The 26,777-nt window shown below is 42.9% G+C and overlaps 1 protein-coding gene across 1 annotated transcript in view; it reads left to right on the top strand.

Annotated features, from left to right (window-relative positions):
- The window catches only part of Grik3 (glutamate ionotropic receptor kainate type subunit 3), a 210,013-nt gene that overhangs the window by 107,620 nt on the left and 75,616 nt on the right, over positions 1 to 26,777 (top strand). Inside the window, exon 2 of the mRNA XM_042680904.1 lies at positions 24,461 to 24,637. Coding sequence (XP_042536838.1) covers positions 24,461 to 24,637 — 177 coding nt within the window. The remainder of the gene's footprint in view (positions 1 to 24,460; positions 24,638 to 26,777) is intronic.

The raw sequence follows: 26,777 nt of genomic DNA, 5'->3' as shown, positions 1-26,777 counted from the left end.
GGTATTGGGGCAGTATATCTCCCTTCTAGTGGGGCATGGTGATCTTCGGGACAGGCCTGACTAGTGTCCTCAGAGAAGAATGGTGACTAGGCACCCTACAGCTAATTCCAGGTGGACAGCGGACGCCAGGATCTACCTAATGATGAGGCAGTCAGAGACCCAAAATCTACCCCAAGGGAAGATGGTACCTTCTGGGGTCAGACCTGGACATAAGATGGGGCGGAGCCCAGGGAGTGAAAACTCAGGAACAGGTGGTGTTCTGAGCCTCAGGTGAGAGTGGCAGGGAGAGAGGCTTCTGCATCAGGTAAGTCCAATTCAGTCTATGTCCTGCCCAACAGGCACATTTCCCATTTCACAGATGGAAGAACCAACATACAGAGGTAGTGAGTATGAGCTAATCTATGGTTGAGCTTGGGCACAGACTGCACCAAACCAGCCTCGTTCTATTGTCCTCTAGTCCTTCTGGAGAAAATGAGGCATTAGACTGTGGTGCCAGCCAGAGCAAGATGAGTTCATGAAGCCAAGACCCTTGATCAGGAAGACTAGCTTCAGGGATCAGCATGTTGTGACTTTTCCACACTGTGTGTGGGGCAGGGCACATCATGCTTTTGAGAACTGGGAGCCTAGTATCACCCGCTCAGCACCCATGGCTGTGATGGGCTATCAGTCCTCCGTGATGGGGCTCGCACACAATAATCGCCATTGCAGTGTGTCTCCTGTCAGCTTGCATGGCAGTGTTGTGGAAAGAGGTCTCAGTTCCAGAGGGAGAAAGGGGATTGTCTGGGAAGAGATGACCCAGAAAATCATGGGCACCCCTGGCTCCTCCCCCTGGCTTGGCTAGCTGGGCTGAGTGGGCTGGTTGCTGGGTTCAGCAGGCTCCTGCTGCTTCCACGGCTTGCCAGGGACTTTATCGCCTTGCTTCATTCACTCTTCAAGTCCCCACTGAAATCTCCTCCTCTGAAAACCCCTCTGGACCCTTCCGGGCCATTCTTTTTGCTCCGAGCACTGCATTTATCACAGCAGAGCAGCATCGCCCCTGTACTGTTAACCATGACCTTGGATGACTCTCCTCTTGAGGAAGCGAATATCCCAAGGTGAACTTGTATTCATTTTCTCACTCCTTCATGCTGAAGAGGTCTGGGCAAGCTAGCTGCATCGGGCTTCCCTTGGCTCTCTCAGTCATCTCACCCTGCTTTGTCCCTTCCTGGCTTCTGTCACAAGAAGGTGACACCTTAAAGGTAGGGACTTTTTCACTTAGTTCAGTGCTATGTCCCCAGTGCCTGGAACAAGAGGCTTATGCAGGAGTTTAGTGGATCTTGCTGAATTAATGAATAAGTTAGAAAACTGCTCAGAGAAGGGGAGTCAACATTTGTGAGACCTGAGATGGGGGTTTAGTTCCTCCCACTGGTTCCATTTCTGGGCCCTATGCAAGGACTGAGTAGCCTATGCATTGAAGGCAGTACAGTCTGGTTTGTGGAACAGACATAGAAACTGACAGGGAAAATGCTAAACCAAAGATAGAACCTACAGCGGAGTCTGGCAGGGAGACTGCAACACACGTGGCCTCCAGGTGTGAGCCACAAGGAAGCCACTGCTCTGTCTGACTGCTACAGTGAGAGTCCCATACTCAGAGATGTTGTCCAGATTAGACAAGATGATGCACAGGAAGCTTGTGGCACCCTGCCAGTTGCCTGAGAAGGGCCCAAATACCTTGTCACCATGGGTGAACATGAAGTCAAGAGCACAGGCGTAAAGCAGTGACAGATCTTGGTCTGGCTGATGTGACTAAACATAGGGAGGTCGAGTGGGACATACGGCAGACAGTGGATGGCAGCTGGATTTATGAAGCCAGTGAATCTCAGGAAGAAAACTGGTCCACTGGAAAAATAAAGAGTAGATGGGGAGGGAGAGCACACAGGTGCTCTGTGCAGGACATGAGCTGGAGGGGTCGGGTAGGAGAGTTGTTTGGGGGTGGGGGCAAGTAGGGAACAGGGGGATGAGGGGGAGGTGAAAATGATATTCTGGTTTCCATCCTGGACCATTGAATGGGTGTTGATGTCCACTCCAGGGATGGAGAAGGGAGCAAGGTTTGGAAATGCTTCATTTGGTTTTAGAAATGCGGGGTTGGTGACATCATGGAGGACTTGAAGACAGGCCATAGACCAGAGATCCAACCCAGATGGAGCTTGTTCCTCAGGCACCACCTCCACTCAAGATACATCTCTTTGGGAGAGGGTGTGGACCCGCATCTCCTGGGCAAGGATAACAGGTGGCAGTAGGTCATGGACAGACCCTATTCTGAAGGGTGTATTTACTTGACATATTCTTTTGGAAAAAAAAAAAAAAGACTGCACCTGTTTTATTCTTATGGCTTACTTTCCTCTACCTGAAAATAGGTCTTGAAGTTCTGAGGCATTAAGGAAAATAGCAGGAAATGACTGAGCCCATGCTATAGATTGAGAATCACACAACATGTATTAAATAGTTAAACATAAAACTTGCCACCGTCATTGATAAAGAACTTTCAAATTTGAGGACTTTGTTGGCTGGGAGGAAGAAACCCTTTCCCAGACGAGGCTTAGGAAAGAAACTCCATCTCAACTCTAAGGTAGAGTTTACCCCCTTAAGGGTTTGCCCCCTTATGCTCCTGCATCAGCCCAAAGCCTCACAGGCTGATCTGTAGAAGCTGTGGGAATCTGAATAAATTGCTAACTTCTCTGTGTTTCCATGTCGTCTTCTGAAGAAGGATAACTGCAGTAGAATCCACCTCATAGGGTTGATGTGAGGATTAAATGAGATAATGATGCTTGGAACAGAGGCTCCATAGGTGTTCATGATTCTTAGGATTGTTTGTGTGGCTACAGAACTGCTCTTGGGCTGTTCTGCCCATCTCCTCAACACCATCTGGTTATACCAGGAATACTGCCTTGGCATTTGTTCTAAGTGCAGGGTTTAGAGGACAGCATCTTTAAACCTCTATCCTTAAGATGCAAGTGACTTCTTTTCTGCTGACAGTCCATGCAAATGCTCAAATGCCCCTGCTCTCTTCCCCATTGAAAACCACCCTGGGCTTTCTCAGTAGCTGGGATGGAGGGGGACTTATGAGTCTTTCTGGCTTTTGCCAAGCCGAGTTCAGCTTTCTGATCTGTATTTCTTTGACAACAACTTTCCCTCGACTTCCCCCTTTGTGTGTATCCCCTTTTGCTGCCCTGAGGCAGCAGCTCTGGTTAAAAGCCATTGTCCACATGTTAACCTCCATTTCATACTTGTTTATACATATTCATGTGTTTCATGCATATTCATTTATGTTTGAGAAATATTTATGGAATGTCTCCTTTGTGCCCAGGAACAGGGCTCTAGAGAGACCAGATCCATTGGCCCGAAGAGTTTGTATGCTAGGACAGAGGCAGATCATGAGCTAGGCAACAGATAGACATTGAAGATCACTCCAATCTGCGTTAAGAGCTTTGGGGAGATAAATAAGGTATCTAGGATTAGAGGTGGTCTCTTCACTGTTTATTGCCTGTGTGCCCAGTGCCTAACATATGGCATGTGCTTCTTGAGTGTCGGATGCGTGAAGACATGGCAGAATGACTGAGTGTCTCTGTCACTGGTAGTGGAGGACAAAGTTGCTCAGAATTTCTTTGAACAGCCGCAAGCTTGTGTGGAGTCAAGCGGCTTCATTTGCTAATGATCATAATTAAGTCAGGATCTCTTATTTCCACCAAAAGCCCTGGGGAGAGAGACACAAAGCATCAGTCTGATGAATTGGCTCCTCATGTTTTCCTCCCTGCTGTGCCTCAACCCAGGTGAGATGTGTGCCCACACCTGCCCAGGTGTGCATACACACAGGCACACTAATGAGAGCTGAGTGAGTAATCAGACCTCAACGTCTATATTAAAGGAGTCAGTGATGCTCTGGAAATTGGTCCACTGGAAGCCAGAACCCAGGCTGATACTTCCACCATTGTTTCTAGTAGTGTGGGCTTGGCATTGGGCATGTGGGGCCGACTGGGATGTGAAGGATCTAACGCTGGACCTCAAGTAGCTCATGCCCCACTCAGAAAAAAGGAACCTTTCCTCCAAATTACCATAACATAGCGATTCCCAAAGCGCGTTTCTGCCGTGATGATTTGCCAAAAAAGGTTTCCACGGTTGTCACGTAAGTCTGAAAAGTGTTGCTACCCCTGTCTTGGAGGCTTGCCATGCCCATAAGCAGAGAAAATGCCTGAAAAGTCCTGCAGATTTTTTAAAAATCTGCTCAACACTGTTCAACTTCTAGTTTTCCAAACTTAGAGAAGACTGTGGTCTCCCTGCACCCTGCCTGCAGTTTCCTAGGGTCACTGGCAGTGACAGGTTCCCCTTCAACAAGCCGAAATGGCCCAATCTTTCTTCTAACTGAGGACTCAGAAGATGGGCCACATTCTCCTGGGCTGGGATGAGAAAGCCAATAGCACCAGATGTGTCCCCCTGATGCTATAGGTTGAATGTCCCTTTTCCAAAATGCTTGCAGCCAGAGTGCTTCAGATTTCAAGAGCTTTTCATATTTTTAATTATTTTTGGGGTAGTACTGAGGTTTAAATTCAGAGCTTTGCCCTTTCTAGACAGGTACTTTACCTCTTGAGCCATGCCCCAGCCCTTTTTGCTTTAATGATTTTTTTTTCTGGTAAAGTCTCACTTTTGGGGGGAGGGGAACTGGGGTTTGCCTCAGACCTCAGACTTTGATTCTGTTCCCTACACCTCCTGTGAGGCTGAGATTATATAGTCCTGGATTTTGAAATACTTACATCTACATTACCTAATTTGAAAGGCTTCAAAATCAGCCCTCAAAAACCTTTTGGAGTTTGGATTTTCAAATGAACCTGAAGCTCTCACCTCACCCCTCCCCACCTCTGCCCAGGCACCATTGAACTGCAACGTTGCAACTCCAAGATGAACACGGACAGGGATCCAAAATGCTCAGGCTAGAGCTGGGCAATGCAAAATCAGGAATTGAGACCCCAGAGGAAGGCAAACTCTGCCAGCCAGAAGCAGTTTTGGCAGCCATGCCTGGGATGGCTCCTCCCAGTTGTGAGGCGGGGAGAGGGGGCATGTTGGTTGTAGCCACATAGTAAAAACATGTGTTTTTGCTTCCCCAGGCCCTTTTCTGTTGCATTGTCAGAGAAGAAACAAAACAGAACAGAGAGGAAGTTGATTCTATAATTAGTGCAGTTTCTTCACTGTTCATTCAAGGATCTCCAGAGATCAATTAGCTTGCTTTTAAGCTAAAAGGCATCTGAATAAGTATTTAACCTGCATAGCAATTGATATTTAAAACAGACAAGGATGGAAGTAGTAAAGCAGAACAGAACCTCTCTGTTCTCCTCCACTGATCTTCAGTCTGCTCTAGACTCTCACCTCTGCCACTCCCATTTCTCTAGAGTGGTGTAGATTGGTCTTCCTGGCCTTAAGCAGGTCTGTGGACAAGCAGGCTGGCACAGAGGAGCTGCTAAGGGCAGGGCTCCCTTCCTAGTGCTCCCCACCCCCATCCTCCCTGCAGACGGGACACGCCCCAAGCCAGATTCTCTCTGCAGCACTCTGCCCACAACAGAAGTACTGGCTACTCTCTGTCCAGGACTGAGACTGTCTTTTGAGGAAACTCAGCCTCTGTTTTTCCCATCTAGCAACAACTAGTCGGTACTGGGGGTGTTGAGGGAATGGGGGTTGCAGGAGCTGCAATCCTCCTGGCTGGCCATCCTCACTCCAGATGGTCCAAAGGTATTTGTATGTCTGATTTCTCATGTAAATATCAAAGTCTTGAACTGGAATTAGCTTCTTAAAACAAACTCTCACTCTCTCTCTGTTTCGGGGTGTGTGTCTGTGTGTTTATACAAGTTTATTCAGCAAATGTGTTTGTCTTGTTCTCTGTGCTAGGTATATTAGGTACTAGGAGAGAAGATGACATGAAGATGACAGAGGAGTAGGACATGTGACTGTTGATAAACACCACCACACATGTGCAGTACAGATGAGGATGTCCTCAGAAACATCGGGGACCCCTAACTCAGACCAGATGATCAGAACAGGGCACTAAGATTATCTCGAAGGGATTCAGAGAATCAACGTCTTGAGAGGTAGGAATGGAGAAAAGGAGAGCCAGCCACAGAGTATGAGCAGCTGTGGGCCTCTGGGACTCTTTCCTGCTGGGCCTTTTGAGAAACTGGGAAACATGTGGATAAGTGCTCAGCATGACACATCTATGAGTCAAGGAGCTGTGCATTTGTACACCAGCTCCATCATTTCTCTGTTGAAGCTATCAGTGTCTGGTCACTTGCTGACACTTGTGGCCTGTCTGTCCCACATGCTGGCCAAACCTGCCCCCTCTGAGAGAATGTCAGAGATAGAGAAAGCTAAGGGTATACAGAGGCAACATCTACAGGTGGCTCAGAGGTGGGATAAAGGCATAAAAACAGCACTTGCTATACACAGGCTCAGAAGAGAAGCCAGGAGCCAGCGTAGGAAGGATAACAGGAAAGCAGGAAAGGTCATCCAGGCAGCTGAAGACCTTGCACAAAGGGCAGAGGCAGGGAAGGAGGCAGGAGAAATTGTGCATGAAAGACTGAGGCTGGAGAGGGTTAGGCTCAACGGAAAGGGGCTTAGCTTTCCCTTGTCAGCAGGTGTGCAAGGGGTTGGCTCTGCTCATCAGTGGAGGATGCTAGTTAGCCCTGCGAGATTCTCAGGAAAGCCCTTGTGATGGTTGTAGATCTCCAAGCCTGCAGTCCTCGGGCAAGGGCACTCACAGCTCCCCAGCCCCACACAGAGCCCTGAACAACCTTCTCCCCCACATCCCAGCTCCCGCCTCTCTGCTTAATGACAGCCCATCTCTCATCAGGGTCTCTGGGCAGCACAAGAGCCTGCAGCCATCCTTCCGACACGGTCGATTCTGCAATATTTGACTTACATGTCCCTGAGTTGTAGAGACAGAGCTCCACATATCACCAGATCAATTAAAACAGCTGCCACCAGGCTCCAAAACTCAATCAGGAGTTTCTCCTGGGATTTGCACTCCCCTCCTCAGAACCATCTCTTCTCTAGGTATCTAGGCTTCAGTCTTCCTATCACCCTGTAATAACTTCTTACTCTGTCCATGGTTTACCATGTGTGTTAGATGATTTGTTCTGATACAACTCCCAAATAGCCCTATGCTGTTATACTAATAATATTCCTTTTTCAGATGAGGAAACAGAAGCACAGGACCAAAAATGGAATTGGCCAAAGTCATATAGCTGGACAGTGATGGAGTCAATACAAGTTCAGGCAATAAGGCCATTTAGTCCACAGGCTCATTGTCCCTGTTCAAACCTTGGGGTCAACTTTGACCCACTACCTCCCTCTCCCAGAATCCCACTCCTTCTCTCAGTTTACATTCCCTGTGCTAGAAAAGCCAATCCATCAGCACCTACCTGCTCCCTTCCTGCTCCTTCCTTGCCTTCCTCCCCAGCAGCCCTGCCAGAGTGTATGTACATGCGTGTCCAACCAAAGCCAGCCTCCTCACACCTCATTGCCATGGCCCTTCCACAGCTGGGCTCAGAGCAGATCTTCCAAGAAGACATCATAACACTCTGTCTTCTGAGCCTCCTGCTGTTCAGACTAATTTATCCCATGGCGAGTTGTGGACCTCACGGTGTTTTCATTTATAGCCCTCTTTTATCTCCGGTTCTAAGCTGTGAGCTCCCACAGGGCTGGGATGCCATCTGATCTCTCCCTCACCCAGTGCCCAGCACAGTGCTTCACTTATAGCTGTAGCAGGGAAGGGCAGTGGACTGAATGAATGAAGGAGTGGGTGAATGAATGAATGAAAAGGGAAACATGCCAATGCCTGGCCTTTCTTCTTTGCCCAGAGTATAAGGAAGCCCATCCCTGGACCTTTGTTGTTGGGCACCATTCAGCCTCTCTAAGCCATGTACAGATGCCCTACCCTTATATCCTTATTAGGCCATCATGAGTTGAAATAGTATAATTCAAAAATGAAAATACCTAAGCCGCATTCCCCTAGGAGCTGCACACTAACCAGGAACTGCCACTCACTGCCCCCAACATCACGAGGTAGTACCGTAGCAGGGCCATTTTTAGTCATGGTGTATCACTTTCAAGCCACAGTAAACTGGAAAAATCATCAGGACCCATGTACTGTGTCCAGTAAGGCTTGTCCCTCCCCAACATTCCACCCCCCACAATTCCTGCTGAAACCAGGGCCCAGGGCCGCCTAAGAAGCAGCTTTAGAAGCACCACAAGCCCCTGCGTGCTGGCAGGGTTGCAGCAGGAACAGAGACTGGTTCTCTCTCCTGGCACACGGAGCTGCAGGGCCCCTGGCAGGGAGAAGAGAGCCATGATTGGAGCAGACAGAGCGGGAAGAGGCATTTGCAACAATCTCACTGATCAGCATCTCAATTAATCTCTGTGACATCTTGGAAACTTCCGACAGAGAACAAAGACGACTAGAAAGAGCAGTCTGCTGCCTGCGGACAGATGGATCCTGGGCCTGGTGCTGGGAATACAAGTACTTCTCCTGGGACCTGGCAGCCTGGCAGGCAGTGACAGTATGTAGCAGGCCCTACCTGAGTCTCCGCAGCTCACTGTGCTTAGGCTGGACTGCTAGGTTGTTTTGCAAGAGTCAAATTGAACAGTACCAAGTTGTTCAAAAGAATGGAAATCTCAGGGGACTCACCCTGAGTCTAGATGGTTCCCAGGCAGTCAGGAGGCCAGCAGCTTTGGTGAGGGACTCAGCCCTTGCCCAGTCTGCCTTGGGGCCTCTCTAGAGCTGTCTTACCATAGGGGGTCTGGGATGGGGTGGTGAGCTGCCCTTGATGCGGAGGCGTGTCAGCACCGGTGGTGGTTCTCTCAGCTGGTATGTGAGGTCACAGAGCACTAACATGGGTTGCCTTAGCCCTCACATGAAAGGTAGAGATGCTATTATATGGGAATGTTTCTAGAGACATATTAAGCAGTCTTAAAAATCTAGGCATGTTAGCTGGGTGCTGGTAGCTCCTGTCTGTAATCCTACTCAGGAGACTGAGTTCTGAGAATCAAAGTTCAAAGCCAGCCCATGGAGTAAAGTCCAGGAGACTCTGATCTCCAATTATTCACCAGAAAGCCAGAAATGGAGCTGTGGCTCAAGTGGTAGAGCATCAGCCTTATACAAAAAGTTCATGGGCCGCATTCAGGCCCTGAGTTCAAACCCTAGTACTGCACAAGCATGCACATGCACGTGTGCATGTGTACACCTTGTACAAAAAGTTCATGGGCCGCATTCAGGCCCTGAGTTCAAACCCTAGTACTGGCACAAGCATGCACGTGCACATGCGCATGTGCACACCACACACACACACACACACACACACATGAGTAAGGCCTTCATGCTAGATAAGTGCAGAATAATATTTCTTGCACCATACACTAACATATAGTAGAAAGAGCCAGAAATAAGGTGGTCACAGACACAGAGGAGACATAAGCAGGAACAGCTTTATTAAAGTGAAAGCGAAGCAGAAGTGCTCCCTGCAGATGGGAGTGTGTGCAAATTAGAAATGGGAGCTGTGTGCTGGTGCCCCAAGACCTCAGGCTCTTACCGGAGTCTGTGAACATGAGTGATGTGTCTCAGAGAACTGGGTTAAGTGTCATTACCTTCCAGAGACTGAATTATGCGTCATCAACCCCTCCCACATGTTAAACAGACTGGAGCGGTCATTTTCCATGGCCTGTGGGGGCTGTGGGCCATAGAGTCCCTGCTGTATGTCACATGTTATTCCAATAATGGCAGTAATTCAGGATAAGATTCCTTATCAACATCCAAGCTGTCGTTCTCAGCCACCAGGTTTCTGAACGCTCTGCCTAACCCTTGTTTCAGTTCTAGGGACACAGCTAGTTGTACCCTTCCTGCCTCACGTGGCCCCCCTTTTGTCAGGGTTAGATGTGCAGTGGTTTTTATGGAGTGCTTGGTGAAACTCTGGGGGCCACAGAGCCCCTCAGAAGCTGTGCTATCTAGGCTTTGAGTCCAAGTGATGGAAATGGGTTTGGGCAGTAATGTGCTGATAAACCACTGTTCATAAAACAAGACCTGATTGGTAGCATCTGCTTATTTCCATGGTGTAAATTCTCCTGCTCTGGCTGATTTCAAGCTGCCAGCCATGTATGCAACTGGATTTTAGAGTTCCTGAAAATTTAACTCTTGGCTCTTACAAGCTGATACATACCAGCTCCAGCACAACCCTGGCTTGGGTTGTAGAAAAGAAGCTGCCACTGAGTGGTTTGACAATATCCTTAACCTCTCTAAGCCTCAGTTTCTTCTTGTATAAAATGAGGCAATAGTAGTTTCTTTCTAGTGGGGCTATAGAAATCTTTGAGTCTGAAATGAAGAATTCAGCAAAATCTCCAGCACATAATTCATTGTTACCTTGCTTGTGGTTTGCTTTATATACTAGGCACCAAGGCAAGGTTTGGTGAAGAGCATTCCAGCTATACCCTGTTCTACTCTGTCACATCTTCTGGGACCCAGCGTGCATGCATGTGTACACACACACACACACACACACACACACACACACACACACACACACACACACACACACACTATCCCATTTCCTTGGCAGCTCTTGTGTTACTTGCTCCGTTTTATTAAAGCAGAAAGCAGTGACAATTATTTTCATAATGAACTGGCTCTTCAAATTAATGCCAATTACACTATGCAATCATGATTAAGATTATGCATTAATCAACGGTGCCAACCTACTTATTAGCCTCTTTAAATACTGATCATGAGGAATGTATGGGAAGGGAGAGAATGGAGAGGAGCCAAGGAGGGGGTGGGGGCTGCCTCCAAAGTAGGGCAGGAGCTCTCTCTAGAAGCCAGGACCCAAAGCATCCTACGTTCCATGGGGTGGAGCTTGGATCCAAATCCTCCCCATCAGACACCTTGGCTTTCCAAGCTGTGAACTCTGCCTGCACAAAAAAAGGAAGCTCAAGAAGGGAGAGAGTAATGGGGAACCTTTGGTGGTTTATCAATGAGTGGCATTCAGTGTCCCCTTCCCTTCCTCCGACAGCACTAGAGGGAAGTATGATTGCCATCTCGTTCCACTGTCTTAAGGTCAGGTTCCCTGGCAGAGCCTGAGGCAGAGATGTAGGTCTGTGGGTTTATAGACAGAAGGAGAGTTTTTTCAAGAGCCCCTTGTAAGGGAGTGAGCAATGTAGGACAGAGTGGGGTATAGGTTGAGTAAAGATATGGCCTTGGGTAAGATCTCAATTTTTACTTGATGAAAAGTATAAGAATTGAGATGTTACCTGTGAATTAGAAGTGCTCTGGAACATGTCACACTACAGAGCTATGGGTGTGTGTGTGGGGGGGAACCACACATGTTGAGTCTTGGTATTAGTCATTGCCTACAGGCTGCCCCATCCCCCCAGGCTTAAATGAATGCTCTAAACTTCTAGGCAAAGGGATTGCCGTCCCAAAACTGAGAGCATTGTAACAGCCTGTGTGGAATTAGACTGCTCCTGATCTCACTTAGAACCATGGGGTGCTCCAGACATGCAAACTTTTGAGGATCACTCTGTTCTTACGTGTTCACATAGAATGCCCTCTCCTGTCCTTCCTTACACTGTGATTGGGTATGAAAGACATCCTCTTCTCTCTGATGTTGCTAGAAGGCTCCAGGGCTTCTAATTTCTCCTGATTGCCTCTCACCCTGACTTCCTCTCTGCTGGGTTTTCCATCTCTCATTCTGCATGTCTGGTCCTCGGGTCCCCTTTCTAATGATTAACCTGCAATGAATGCTGCCACTTTGCTTTACTCGAAAGAGCACACTTGGTAGTGATTTTTCTGAAGCCAACTTTTCTAAAACTGGAGCTCCTGGAAGGAAGAAAGATGACAGCACGCCAGGGATGTAGCTCAGTAGTAGAGTATTTGCCATACGCACAGATCCTGCAACAGGCCCCATTGTATTAAAAATGCCTCCTCCCATCCTACTATGGCAAATCTCTGACTGTCCTTGCCCACCTTTGGGCCTGGGTAATAATCGCCTTTCTCCGTTTTTGGGCCTTCTTTGTCCATTTGCTTCCCTTAGGCCTGCTCCTTCTCTTAGACTTCCCACCTCAAACCCTTCCATCTCACCTCTGTTTCTTAGGCACGGTCAATTTAATTGCCATCTAAACTTCTCTATGCAGTCACTGCCGTGCTTTTTGTAAGGCAAGAATTACCTGCAAGATGAAAACTTTCCTTCCTCTACAACAGGATATAAGCAACAACCCATTAGTGAAATCTGTCCCTCCACTTGCTTTGTCAACAAAGTTTTTATTTAAATACAACTGCAACCCTTGCTTCATGTGTTATCTATGGCTGTTCATGCTCCAATGACAGAGTTGAGTCACTACAACAATAACTATGGGCCCATTAAGATAAAAATAGTTACTGTCTTTTCAAGATAGGATATAGAAGCTTAAATTCTTTTGCTTTTCTAAGTAGTGTTGTTTTTCTCCTCTAACCACTGTGGACTTAGCTTACAACAGTAATCCCCCCCCCCCCCCATCCTTTTCCTTTCCTTTCTTTTCTTTTTTCTTTTTTGCAAATGGAAAAAAAAATGAGTGGCAGAGAGGTTTGAGTAACTTCCTCCAGTGATAGAGTTTGAACTTAGCAGGTCAGTCACCCAAACTTCAGGCTATTTATTGCTTCTGAGAGTGGGGCACCAGGCACGTGCCAGCTACTGGCTGGTTACACTGCATTGAGTGCTCCCTGAGAGTTGGACCCTAGTACCAGCTGGGGCTTATAAGACTAGGTTGGCACAGGGCAGCGATCAGAGCGCTTGTATGGAACTGAATCCCACAGGCCAAGAGCAAGGCTGTGTGAAGCCCTGTGAATGTGGTTTTGTACATAGCCTTTGACCCTTACTTGGACAGGCAAGAGTAATTTTCTTTACATTGGAAGTGAACAGACTTCTCTCTCTTGGTCCTCTTTGTGGCTGGTTGGTTGGTTGTTTTTGTTCTTTTAATGGATCAAAGTAATAATATACATTTGTTGTAAATAATTTATGAAATCCAAGAAAATACAGAGTAAGATAAAATTACCCATCAAGCCCTTCTTCCCAGACATATTCACTGGTCAAATTTGGTACACATCCTTCCAGTCTTTTTTTTTCTTTCTTTCTGAAAATATAAATACCTGTGTGGGTTTTTTTTTGATAGGTAGGGATTATACAGTAATATTATTTTGTAACTTTTTAGAGGGGGAAGAAGAAGAACATTTCTATGTTACTAAATATTCTTTATGAGCATCTTTAAAGTTTTTTTATTATTATTATAAAAGCTTTTTCTCAATGCTGAGGACTTGGGCAACCAAAAAAAAAAAAAGAATGAAAGAAAAAAGAAACATAATCCATTTTCTTTTTACTTTCTAGAAAGTACCTCTGTTAACATTTCTGTATATGTCCTTCTGGTATGTCCTTTTTTATTTTAATTGGAATAGCATTAAATTTATAAATTAATTTGAGGAGAACTGACATCTTTACAATACTGAGCCATCTCTTCCAAGAGTAAGTTATGCCTCTCCATTTATTCAAGTCTTCTTTTATATCCTCCAGTAAAGTTTTGTACTTTGCTTGATAGAGGAATTGCACATTTATTGTAAAGCATTTTATTTATTTATTTATTTTCTGCTGTTGCTTTTGTGAGTAGGGTCTCTTTTATTCCTTGTAATTCTTCTCTGTTTACGGCTGATGTTTAGAAAGGTTATATGGTTTTATTTGTATGCTGGCCCTTGGCTGAGCTCTTGGCTTAGCTTCTGCCATTTCATCTGATTCTCTTGAGTTTTTAAGGGAACTATGGTAAACACCAACAAGTAATGTTCATCACACGTCTCTCTTGATTACAACATCATAAATCATTCTTTGTTGCCTGATTTATATCATGACTTTAAATAATATTTTACCCTGAAGAATGTCTGTCATATGCCCACAGAGACAATTGTATAATGAATTTCCACAAACCCATTATCTACCCCCTCCCCCACCTCTGCTGACCTATGGCCTCTTCTATTCCTTTTACTTCAATCCTCCCATATTTTAGAGCAAGCTCAAGACCTGCTTTTTTGGTCATTAATGCTTGCTGTTCTAGCATATGGGTGGGTTTTAATAATTTCAATAATCTCTTGCATTTGAACATTGAGCTGATTCTACTTTTTTCAACATCATACTTAAAATATCCTTATAAAGCCTATGTATTTAGAAATGAAATTACTGGGTCATATGGTATTTTGAGCCTTTATGTCTCATTACACACACACACACACACACACACACACACACACACACACACACGATACATAATGACTTTTCTATTAAGAACAGAACATTAGTTTACTGGGGAACTTCTTACTAATACAGAAAAAACACAAAGGAAGATATTAGTTACCCATACATCCACTCTGGGAAAAATCATACTACTATTTTGGTACCCACTCTTCTTGTCCTATTTCCTGCAAGCCCCTGTCATCTTTATGCATGCCCACACATGCAGATATCTGTGCATACATACTTAGGTGTCACTTAGATGTTAGAACTTGTAAGTTGTCTGGAGTCTTCTGGGAAGAGACAGTTATTTGCCCACTCTTTAATATTTTCTTGTTTTTTTTCTTTTTTTTGAATAGATTTAATTTTTGAAACAGTTTTAGGCTCACAGAAAAACGGAGCAGAAGGTATAGAAATTTCCCATATACTCCCTGCCCCCCAGACATATAACGCCACCTCCACCGCCAGTATCCCAAACCAGAGTGGTGCATTTGTACAACTGACACATTATGACCTCCACTCTGTAATTTACATTGGAGTTCACTCTTGGTGCATCCATTCTATGGGCTTTGACAAATGCATAATGACATGTGTTGGCCAGCACGGCATAATATGGAGTAGTTCCACTGTCCCAAATTCCTCTACCCTAACACCTATCCATCTCACTCTTCTCCATCCCCAGGCAACCACAGTGTTGCCATTTCCAGAATGTTGGAATATACAGTTTGTAGCCTTTTCAGATTGGCTTCTTTCAAGTAGTCCTATGCATTTATGTTTTCTTCATGTCTTTTTATGACTTCATAGCTCTTTTAAGTATGGAATAATACCTCATTGTGTGGATGTACCAGTTTATCTTGCAAGTTTTGGCAATTATGAGTGGAACTGTTACAAACATATATGTAGGTTTTTAAAAAAAATTTAAAGAAGTGTTTGCAATCTCTTTGGGTAAATTCTAAGGACTACAGTTGCTGGGTTATACAATAAGAGTATTTAAGTTTGAAGGCCAACGTCACCTTACTACTTTGTATTCCCCTAGTAATGGATTAGAGATCCTGTGGCTCCATTTTCTCACCAGCAATTGTTTTCAGTGTTCTGGACTTTTGGCCATTCCGGTGGGTATGTAGGTATATCTCATTGTTGCATTAATCTGCGTTACCTTAGTGACATAGGATGTGGAATGTCTTTTTAAATGGTATCCATCTGTATGTTTTCTTTGATGAGGTATCTGTTAAGGTCTTTGGCTCATTTTCTTTTTTTTTTTTTTGGGTCTGGTCGTGGGGCCTGAACTCTGGGCCTGGACGCCTGAACTCTGGGCCTGGACACTGTCCCTCAGCTCTTCAGCTCAAGGCTAGCGCTCTACCATTAGAGCCACAGCGTCACTTCCGGCTTTTTTCTTTTTGCTTATGTGGTGCTGAGGAATCGAACCCAGGGCCTCATGCATGCAAGGCAAGTGTTCTACCACTGAGCCACCTTCCCAGCCCCTCTTTGGCCCATTTTCTAATCAGGTTGTTTGTTTTTTTATTGTTGAGTTTGAAGAGTTCATTTTATATTTTTGTTTTTTATTGTTATTGTTAAGGTATGTGTACAGAGGAGTTATCATTCTGTGTCTTTTTCTATTTTGGATAATAGTCCTTTATCAGATAAGTCCCGATCTATGACTTGTCTTCACATTCTTTTTTTTTTGGTTGGTTGTGGGGCTTGAACTCTGGGCCTGGGTGCTGTCCCTGAGCTCTTCAGCTCAAGGTGAGCACTCTACCACTTAAGCCACAGTGCCACTTCTGGTTTTCTTGTGGTTACCTAGAGATAAGAGTCTCTGGCCTTTCCTTCCTGGGCTGGCATTGAACCATGATTCTCAGATCTCAGCCTCCTGAGTAGCTAGGACTACAGGCATGAACCACCGGCACCCAGCGTCTTTTCATTCTTTTAAATGTCTTTTAAAGAGCAGGAAAAAAGATAATTTTGATGAAGCCCACCCAGCTTGTCAATTCTTTGTTTCATGGAACAAGCCTTTTGATATTATATCTAAAAAGTCATCGCTCAAACCTAAGGCCCAAATTTTCTTCTATATTACCTTCTAGGGATCTCCTAGTTTCATGCTTATATGTGATCTACTTTTGTCATTTTGTGAAAGGTGTAAGGTGTATGTCTGGATGATTTTTCTTTCTTTTGCATGGAGATGTCCAGTTGTTTAAACACCATTTGTTGAAAATTCCATTTTTCTCCATTGCCACTGCTCTTATGGCAAATTTCACCCAACTGTACGTCTGCAAAATTCAGTATCCTTTCCTGTTGCTGGTCCTTGAGGAAAAGCTGTCAGTATCAACAAATACTATGTTTTTATATATGTAGATTTTTCATATTTTTATCATATTGAGGTAATTTTCATCTATTCCTAGTTTGCACGGTTTATTTTATCAGAAAAGGGTGTTGAAGCATTTTTCAAATGCTTTTTCTGCGTTGGTTGAGATGGTTATAGGGGCAGGGAGTTATTTCTTCATCTTGTCAGTGTAGTATAGTACCTTAGTCAGTTTTAGGGTCTTGAACTATTCCTGTATTCCAGGAATAGATCCTGTTTGATTATTCATTCACTTTGAATTCATGAGTGTCTTTGTATTTAAAATGAGTCATTGCAAAAAATATATGCTTGTGTCTTTTTTTTAAACAAAAACTTTCTGAAAATTTCTGTCGCATGCATGCGCATGTGTGCGAGCATGTGCGTGCATGCGTGTGTGCACATGCATGCACATGCACACATGCACACCAGTCCTGGAGCTTGATCTCAGGGTGCTATTTTGTGGATCCCCCCTGCAAGGCTAGTGCTTTACCACTTGGGCCATGGCTCAACTTTTTTGGTAACTAACTGGAGATAAGAGTCATGGACTTTCCTGATTGTGCTTGCTTTTAATCATGACTCTCAGAACTCAGTCTTTTGAGTATCTAGGATTACAAGTGAGCCACCACTGCCTGAAAATATCTGTCTTTTTACTGATGTATTTAGACCACTGATGTTTAAAGTGAAAATGGATGTAGTTGAATTAATATCTACCATATTTGCTGCTGTTTCCTTTTTGTTTTCCTGACTCCTTGTTCCTATTTTGATCTTCAAACCTTTCTCACCTTTTGGAGTTTGAATTGAGAATATTTTGATGCCATTTCCTCCCCTCTTTTGGCATCAGTTGTACTTGTTGTTTTTAATAGTTGCCCTAGAGTATACAAGGTACATTAACAAGTAACTGAGCCCTCTTCAGCTCACATATGCCACTAATAATTCAAGAACCTGACATTGACAACTCCTCCCTTCTATCCTGTATTAGTGCTGTCATTTATTTGCTTGTGCATAAACATACACAGTGTATGTATAGTAATACATTGGTATTAATCGATTGGATCAATTAAGAACAAGAAAAGTATATTTTTAAATTTTTATTTTCACTCATTCTCTCTCCATGTTTTTTTTTTCCTTCCTCTTTCAAAAAAGTAGAACCCCGCTTCTAAACTACATTGATTGTTTTCTTTCCCTCTAAAAGCAAAAACAAAAAACATTTCCTACAGGGCAGATCTATCAGAAATAAATTCTCTCAATTTTTGTTTGTTTGAGAAAGCCTTTTTTCCTTCTCACATTTGCAGGATAATTTCTTTTTTTTTTTGCAGGTTATTTCTCAAGGCACAGAATTCTAGCTTCCCCCTTCCCCACCAACACTTTTAATTTCACTCTGGTTTGTGTTTCTGAGAAGTCAGATATCATTATCTTTTTTTTCCTCAATAGGCAAGCTATACTTTTTCTCTGGCACGTCTCAGGAATTGTTCTAGCTTTGATTTTCTGTTGGAGAATGATAAGCCTAGGAGTGATTTTTTAAAATATGTATTATACTTGCTATTTCTAAGTATCCTAGATTTAGTGTCTGATTTTAATTTGAGGGAAATTCTCAGTGATTATTGTTTCAAATATTTCTTCTGGTTGTCTTACTATTTCTTCTGATATTCCCATTTCATATTTGGTACAACTTTTGTTGTTATCCAGAATTCTTTCAGATTCCAGTTCTTGTATATTCTCTTTTTGTTTGTTTGCTTCCATCTTTTTTCTTTGCTTCTCAATTTTAGAGGTTTCTATTGTAATTTAAAAATCAAGGTTCTTTTCTGTGTGTGTACCAGTACTGAGGCTTAATTAAACTCAGGGCATCATTTTCTTGCTTGACTCTTTTCACTCAAGGCTGGTGCTCATCCATTTGAGCCACAGCTACACTTCTGGCTTTTGGGTGGCTAATTGGAGATAAGTGTCTCACATACTTTTGTGCCTGGGCTGGCTTTGAGCTAGGATCCTTAGATCTTAGAGATCTGAGTAGTTAGGATTACAGGCATTAGTCACTAGCTCCTGGCTATAAATCAAGATTCCTTTTTTGGTCATGTTCAGTCTAAGAGTGAGCTCATCGGAGACATTAGAAGCCCACCAGAATCCATCAAAAGCATTTCTGTTGCCATGCTTTTAAATCTCTAGCATTTCTTTTTACTTATCTTTCTTGGGGTTTACATTTCTATACTTACCTTGCTTATTGGTCTCTACATATTATTTACTTTAGCCTTTAGGGTCCTTTGAACCCATCACAGTTGTTTTGAATTCCTAGCCTGATGATTCTAGCACTCCACCATATCTGTTTCTGTTGCTTGCTCTGTCTTTTCAAACTGCTTTTTGTTGTGGTTGTTGTTTTAGTTTGCCCTATAATCTTCTTGACAGCTAGATATAATGTACTGGGCCAAAGGAACTCCTATAAGTAGTTTTGGGGGGCGTTTTTTTAAATTTTTGTGTATGAGTGTGTGTGGTATGTGTGTGCACGCACGCACACGCCAATCCTGGGGCTTGAACTCAAATGCCTAGGAGCTTTCCCTTACCTTTTAACTCAAGGCTGGTATTCTATCCCTCGAGCCACAGCTCCACTCTGCTCTTTTGCTGGTTAATTGGAGATAACCATCTCACCAACATTCCTTCTTAGCCTGTCTTCTAACCACTACTCTCAGATCTCAGCATCCTGAGTAGCTAGGATTTATAGGTATGAGCCATTGGGACTGGGCAGTGACTTGGGGGTGGGCAGTGTTCTCACAGCCTGAGACTGGGATTTTACTCTTTAGTGAGCCTGTGTCTCAGGACTGTGAACTTAACAAGTTTTCCTAACTATTGCCACCCTGTCCTTAGATAGGGCTAAATGTCCAGAGTTGGCTAGAGTTGAATGTTTTCCTTCCATGAGGTTAATGAGGCTCTTGATAAACCCCCAACAGCCTAAGCTCTGATTAAGCAGTTTCACACAAAAGGCAAGCTTTCTTAAAAACAGAACTCTCCAGCATAGCTGGAAATGGTTCCTTTTCCCTTCCAACTGCAAAGGAACCTCTGTACTTTTCTCTAGTATTCACTGTAAGAATCTGCTAGAGCTCCAGAGTGAACTCAGAACTGTGGGGGCCTGATAAGTGGGTTCCCCTGGAGGTTTTGCCTCTTAGACTTGTCTATACAGATTTCACCATTAACTTATCAATTTGGGTTTCCCTACTGGTTCTTTCAGAGGATTCTGCCCCTACACTCTACATCTGTAAGCTGATCCAAGAAGAGCTGTTGGCTTTTCAGTTTAATGGAATGGTGACCTCCCAGCTTCCTACTTGCCAGAAACTGGAAACCACATTAAAAAATCCAAACACTTTTCAGCTGGATATGGATAAATGAAATGTGGTACATCTATTCAGAGTGATCCTCCTCAGCCATAATAAGGAAGAAGATCTTGTGGATGTTACACACCAATAAACCTCTAGCTGTCTAAGCACAAAAGCCAGCTAAAGAACACACAGCAAATGATTCCACCAAATGTAAAATGGTGGGAAAAGACAAATCCTAGGAGACAGGAAGGAAATTAGTGGTTTCCTAGGGCCAAAGGTAAAGATGATGATGATCCAGAAATTGCCACAAGGATCTTTTTTAAAAAATGTTTCTTTATTTATTAGAATTTATTTATTTATTTTTGTTGTTGGTGGTGGTGATAGTGGGGCCTGAACTCTGGACCTGGGCACTGTCCCTGAGCTCTTCAGCTCAAGGTGAGCACTCTACCACTTGAGCCACAGAGCCACTTCCTACCACAAAGGATCTTATTGAATGATGGGGAAGTTCTAAAACAGAATTGTAGTGATACCCACATGGCATGCTAGTTTATGGAAGAAAAAAAAGAACTGTATACTGAACACTAGTTAATTTTGCAGAATGTAAATAATACCTCAGTCAAGTTGGTTTCTATGAAGAAAAAAGGTTTATTTGGAGGGGGACAGAAAAGCACTAAAAACAAAATAAGCAATATCTTCTTCTATTCTTGTGTCAATGATTTAAATTCTTCCTCCTCATCTCCCTTCTTTTTTCTTTGAGATGGAGTAAGACATTTCTTGCAAACTTTTCACTCTTCATTTTTTTTCGGATGTGTCAAAAATGTCCCATACCAACATTTTTGTTTGTGTTGGGGTTTGAATTCAAGGCCTCATACTTGGTAGGCAGGCAGACCTGCATTTTGTGGGAGGGGGGTGGACACTCATAGCTCTTTTTGCTTTAGTTATTTTTTGGAGTTTTTTTTTCGAGGTTTGGTATTGGACTGAGAATCTGCTATCTCTGCCTACAGATTAATTGGGATTGCAGATGCACATGACCATACTTGGCTTGTTGGGTGAGATAGAGTCATGCTTATTTTGTGGAGGGGGGGCCCTGGTCTGGCCTTGAACCATGATCCTTCTGATCCCTTCCTCTCAAATATCTAGATTTGCATTTATGTGCCACCACACCCAGCTGAAGTTTAGCTATTATATGAGTATACTACCATGTATTACTTCTCCCACTGGGCATTCATAGAACTATTCCCAATATGACATGGGTCAAAGACTTGAGCCAATGTTTTTGAAAAATTTCAAATAACCCTTAGAAAAGGCATCATCTACCAGTTTCCCCTCCCACAAATAGTGAAACAAGTATCCATTGCCAAACATTCTTGGGAGAGACAAGTGTTATAGTTTATCTTTGCCCCAATCACATGGGCAAAAGCTGGTATTTCACTGTTGATTTAACCAGACCTTCGTAATCAAGGTTGTTACTCCTATTCTCATTCTGTAATAGCCTATTGGAGTATTTCCTGTGAAACATCCACGCTTGCCCTTTACACATTTTTATACTGGAATATTTGTCTTTTTTATAGTTAAGTTTTAAATGCTTTTATAAAATAAGAACATCAACCTTTATATTGCCACATGCAGTGCAAAAATTCTTCCGTGAGCTTGTTGCTTGCTATTTAAGGATAGCAGTTTAATGCATAGACATTTCATGTGATGTCTGTGGAATTCTGTCATTCGCCTATAGTGTCCGGCTTCATTGGAAGGCTAAGTTTAGACATGCCTCTTCTCCCCTATTAGCAAATTATATTGACCTGTTTTTTCTTTTAGGTAGTTTTAGAGTGTTCCCTTCCTGCTTTTCCTTATTATCTTACTATTTAACTTGTAGTCTATCAGCAGTTTATTTTGATGCATGGATTAAGATTGGAGTCTCACTTAAATTTCTCCCAAATAATTGAGTAATTGTCAGAACACAATTAATGAATAATTCATCCTTTGCTTGCTAAAGGGAGCCAGCACCTTTATCAAGTGACTTGTGAATACTTATCTCTACTTGAGTCTCGTTCTAAGGGCTTTTTATCTCATTCCATTGATCTGTCTCATGTTTTTATGTGCTATTACAACATGTTTTTAATTATTTGGCTTAATGATGTATTTTCACATCTGGTAATACAAATCACCTTTCATCATTCCTTAAAGACATTGTTTAGTCACTACCTTAGGTCTTGGTCTTCCAGATGCATTTTAGAGTTGTTTTGTCATATTAAAGAAAAATCCTTCCGTAACTCTGATTAGAATTTATTTAAACTGAAAAATTACTCTAGAGCCAGTTCCGGTGGCACATACCTGTAGTTTCAACACTCAGGAAGCTGAGGCAGGAAGATCATAAGTTGGAGGCCAGCCTAGACTACATAGTAATGAGCAAACGAACAAAACATTACTTTGGAGAAATTGATACCTTGAACCTTACATTCCTGGAACAGGACACGCCTCCCTGTGTAAAGCTGTGTTTGTTGTGTTTATATCTCTCACTTAAGATATTTTTATTCTATCTGGCTTTATTTTTTTTGGCACTGGGGCTTGAACTCAAGGCCTGGGTGCTGTCCCTTAGCTTTCTTGCTCAAGGCTACCACTTGAACCATGGCTCCACTTCCAGCTTTTTGCTAGTTTATTGGCACTAAGATTCCCATAGACTTTTCTTCCCCACTGGCTTCAAACCACGATTTTTAGGTCTCAGCTCCTGAGTAGTTAGGATGAGCGTAACTGGCATGAGCCACCAGTGCTCTGCTAGTGCTTGCATTTTTTTTTAATTGTGAAAATACCATATGTACAAAGGGGTTACAATTACATGAGCAAGGTAATGAGTTGCCTCCTCCTTTGTTTCCCCTTACCATCCCTTCCCATCTCCCCCCCCCCCGTCCCCCCCGCCAGCCCCTGTCCCCCTCCTCGCACCTCCCCATGCCAAAGTTGTAAAGTTCACTTTTCGACATGTCTTGTACATCTCATTGTTGCAGTGGGTCCACCTGTATTCCTATTTAAGCAATTTCTTTTTTCCCTTCCCCTCTACAAATTATACCAACATCAAATACAGTGAAAACAGGGGTTATACCGTGGGGGAGGGACATACAAAGCAACAAAGAAATATCTTATAAATATGTTAGAAACAATAGCAAGAAACATTTGAGTCCTTATCTTGGGGTTCATTTAGCCTAGCATCAACTTATCTGACCGTTTCTGCTTGTCTCAGACATATACTAGTTATTGCAAATAAGGGAAACCATGGGACCTATGTTTCTTTGGGCCTGGCTTACTTCACTTAATATTATTTTTTCCAAGTCTTTCTATTTCCTAACAAATAGGGCAATATCATTCTTTCTGATAGAGGCATAGAATTCCATTGTGTATGTATACCACATGTTCTTGATCCAGCAATCCCACTTTTGGGCATTTACCCGAATGATCACAAACAAGACCATACTAAAGCTACCAGCACAACTATGTTTATTGCAGCATTATTTACCATAGCTAAGATATGGAACCAACCCAGATGCCCCCCAGTAGATGAATGGATCAAGAAAATGTAGTGCTAGCATTTTTAAAGAACTAGAATTATGTGCTTCTTATTTGATTTATTATTTATTATTGATTTTTTTCTAATATAGTAAAGAAAATCCTTTATTATTAAGTTTTTATACTGGCTGTTCTGACCTAAGATACTATTAATTTGTGCTAACTGGTCATTTAACTTAACTCTACTACCAGCTCTTACTTGTGGTCATGAGTAGGGATTATTTTATACATTTTTATATATTATTATAACTGTCAAGGGGATATTTATATCATCTGCAAAATAAGAACTTAATCCTTTCCAAAAGTAGTGCCTCTGAATTAAATTTTCATCTTGCTTTGTTGGCTCATGGTACCATGTGAATCTTTACCCATAGCTAACCCTCCACCCCCAGAACCTGAATATTAGTGAGTATGATATTAAGAGCTGACCTATGCCAAAAGTGCTTCAAAGAAGTGTCTTTCCTCATGTTATTTTATTAAGCATTCTTACAAGCAATATGATAATTGATTTTTATCAAAGGCCTTTCTGCATTTTGTGAGCTGATCATATATTTTTCCTCCTTTGAATTATTGATGTAGTGGAATGATAGCCATAGATTTCTTTATATTGAACCAGGCTTATATTCCTGGAATAAAACTGTATGTGGTCATGGTATGTTACCCTTGTAACAATCCAGTAGCTTCTACTTGCCAGAAGTCTATTGAGAATTTCCATAGAGGTATTAATAAATTGGTAATCTTATTTTGGTCCTGTCAGGCTCTATTATGGGGAATTTTCTAGTTGAGTGAAATGAACTAGGACGATTTTCATATTTCATAATGCCCCAGCACAGTTTCTATATATGGCAAGTATATGAGATATTACTGAATGCTTGGGGCAGAGGAATTTGAACCAAGCATCTTTGCTTGAACCTCATCCCTTCTCCTTGACGCTCAATCCTGGCCTTCTCTCACAGGAGGAATCTTCGAGTATGCGGATGGCCCCAACGCCCAGGTCATGAATGCCGAGGAGCATGCCTTTCGATTTTCTGCCAACATCATCAACAGGAACAGGACTCTGCTGCCCAACACAACCTTGACATATGACATCCAGCGGATTCACTTCCATGACAGCTTCGAGGCCACCAAGAAGGGTGAGTGTGCTCTGCTCCTAGCCCAGGGAGGGGTTGGGTTGTGTTTGCTGACCAAGGCCCTAAGAATAAGCTAGCGCTCTGGGCAGGTGTGGGGCTTGGAGCCTTTTCCACCCAATCTAGGTATCTGCCTCACTCCCAATCCAGGCCATGATGTGTGTCTGTTCCCTAGGAACCTAAGGGGAGTCAGGAGCAGGAGTCTGTCAAGAATTCCTACACTGAAAGGGAAAGAGGGAGAGGTGGTAGTGTGTGACTAGTGAGCAGAAATCTGGGGAGATGAAAAGAGGAAATGAGGGGGTGGGAATTTGACACTGGCTTAGAGGAAGCATTGAGTGGTCAGCTTAGGTTTTTAACATCTCTGGACAAAAGTGGACAATTTCATACTTGTTTTCTCTTTTGTATTTCATTTCTTTTTTCTTTTTTCTTTTTTTCTTTTTTGTCAGTCGTGGGGCTTGAACTCTGGGCTTGGGCACTGTCCCTGCGCTCTTCAGCTCAAGGCAAGTGCTCTACCGCTTGAGCCACAGTGCCACTTCTGATTTTCTAGTGGTTTATTGGAGATAAGAGTCTCATGGACTTTCCTGCCCAGGCTGGCTTTGAACCTTGATCCTCAGATCTCAGCCTCTTGAGTAGCTAGGATTACAGGCATGAGCCACCGGCACCTGACCATTTCATTTTTTTTTTTTAATCTACAGGTAACAGTGCAGGCTGTTTATGGGGTACAATGAGATGTTTTGACACATTGTATTCTTTGTAGAACATCCAAATCAGTATAATGGACGTAACTATCCATTCAAGTATTTCTCATTTCTTCCTGATGAAAATATTTAGCTATTTCAAAATCTGCAGTACATTATTATTACTGGAATGGCCTTGCTCTGAAAACTGGGCTCATCTTTCAGGGGAACCTTACCCAGAATATTAATATGTGGATATATATAAGACAGATCAAATCATATTTAAGTTCAGGTACACGCCATCTACCTGCCATAGAAGACTTAACAAAAAAGCTGCTTCAGTGCCTATAACTTGACTCCAGAGCCTATGGATATAAATCTGAAGCCTGCTTTTGGCCTCAGTTTGTTTTGGCTAGATAATAAAAATAGGAAAAATATAATCCATAAAAATGAATTGTAGTTAATCTGATTTAGCAGTTTTCCTGAATTTTACAAAATAAAATAGCCAGGCACTAGTGGTTCATACCTGTAATCCTAGATAGTCAGGAAGCTGAGATCTAAAAATCAGTGTTCAAAGACAGCTCAGGCAGGAAAGTCTACAAAAGTCTTATCTTCAATTAAACAGCAAAAAGGCAGAAGTGTAAGTGTAGCTCAAATGGTAGAACATCAGCCTTGAAGGGAGAAAGCTAAAGGACAGCATCTAGGCCCTGAGTTTTGTGCCAATAATGGTACAAAACGCACACATTAAACAAAACACATTTACCCCTTGCTTCCTATTTAACAGACACATTTAAGCTGAAGTAAAAATTGTAATTAAACATGCAAAAAAATTGGGACTCAATCATTCCTGAATTTCCAGGGTAAGCCCAGCACACCTGAGTATACAAGTGTGCTTTTTTTATTGCCGTTTTAAAGAAAAGTTCACACATGCAGAGTCAGTCCTTGGACTGTGTATATGGAGTCCACGAACTTCATATCCATGGATTCAACAAACCACAGATCCAAGATATTCAGGGGAAAAAAATCAATCACATCTGTGCTACCCATAAACAGCCCTTTTCATGTCATTTTTTTCTCTAAATGATGATTGTAGCACCTATTTACATAGCATTTCCATTGTGTTTTGTGAGCAGTCTAGAGAGGATTTAAATTATGGGAGAGAGTACAGAAGGCATGCGCCAATACCATGCTGCTTTATGGAAGGGAACTGAACATCTGCAGAGGCTGCTGTCTGCAGGGGTCCTGGAGCCAATTCCCCGCAGACCCAGAGGGAGACTGTATATCTGAACTATATTTTTACATCTATATTTAATGCAAATTCAAACTTAAAGGCTTTGGAAACTCTAGAAATAGCTTCTGCACGACCCTAGATTTCCATGTAACTCTGTTTAAAAATCTCAAGCCTAAGGAATCTCATTTCCAAAACAACAAGGTCATCTTTCCTGTAATATGATATCATAGCCTTTGCT

Source organism: Dipodomys spectabilis, unplaced genomic scaffold (assembly GCF_019054845.1).
Source record: "Dipodomys spectabilis isolate Male_0828 unplaced genomic scaffold, ASM1905484v1 ptg000002l, whole genome shotgun sequence".
NCBI classification, from domain to species: Eukaryota; Metazoa; Chordata; class Mammalia; order Rodentia; family Heteromyidae; genus Dipodomys; species Dipodomys spectabilis.
This window is presented reverse-complemented; position numbering and strand designations above follow the sequence as displayed.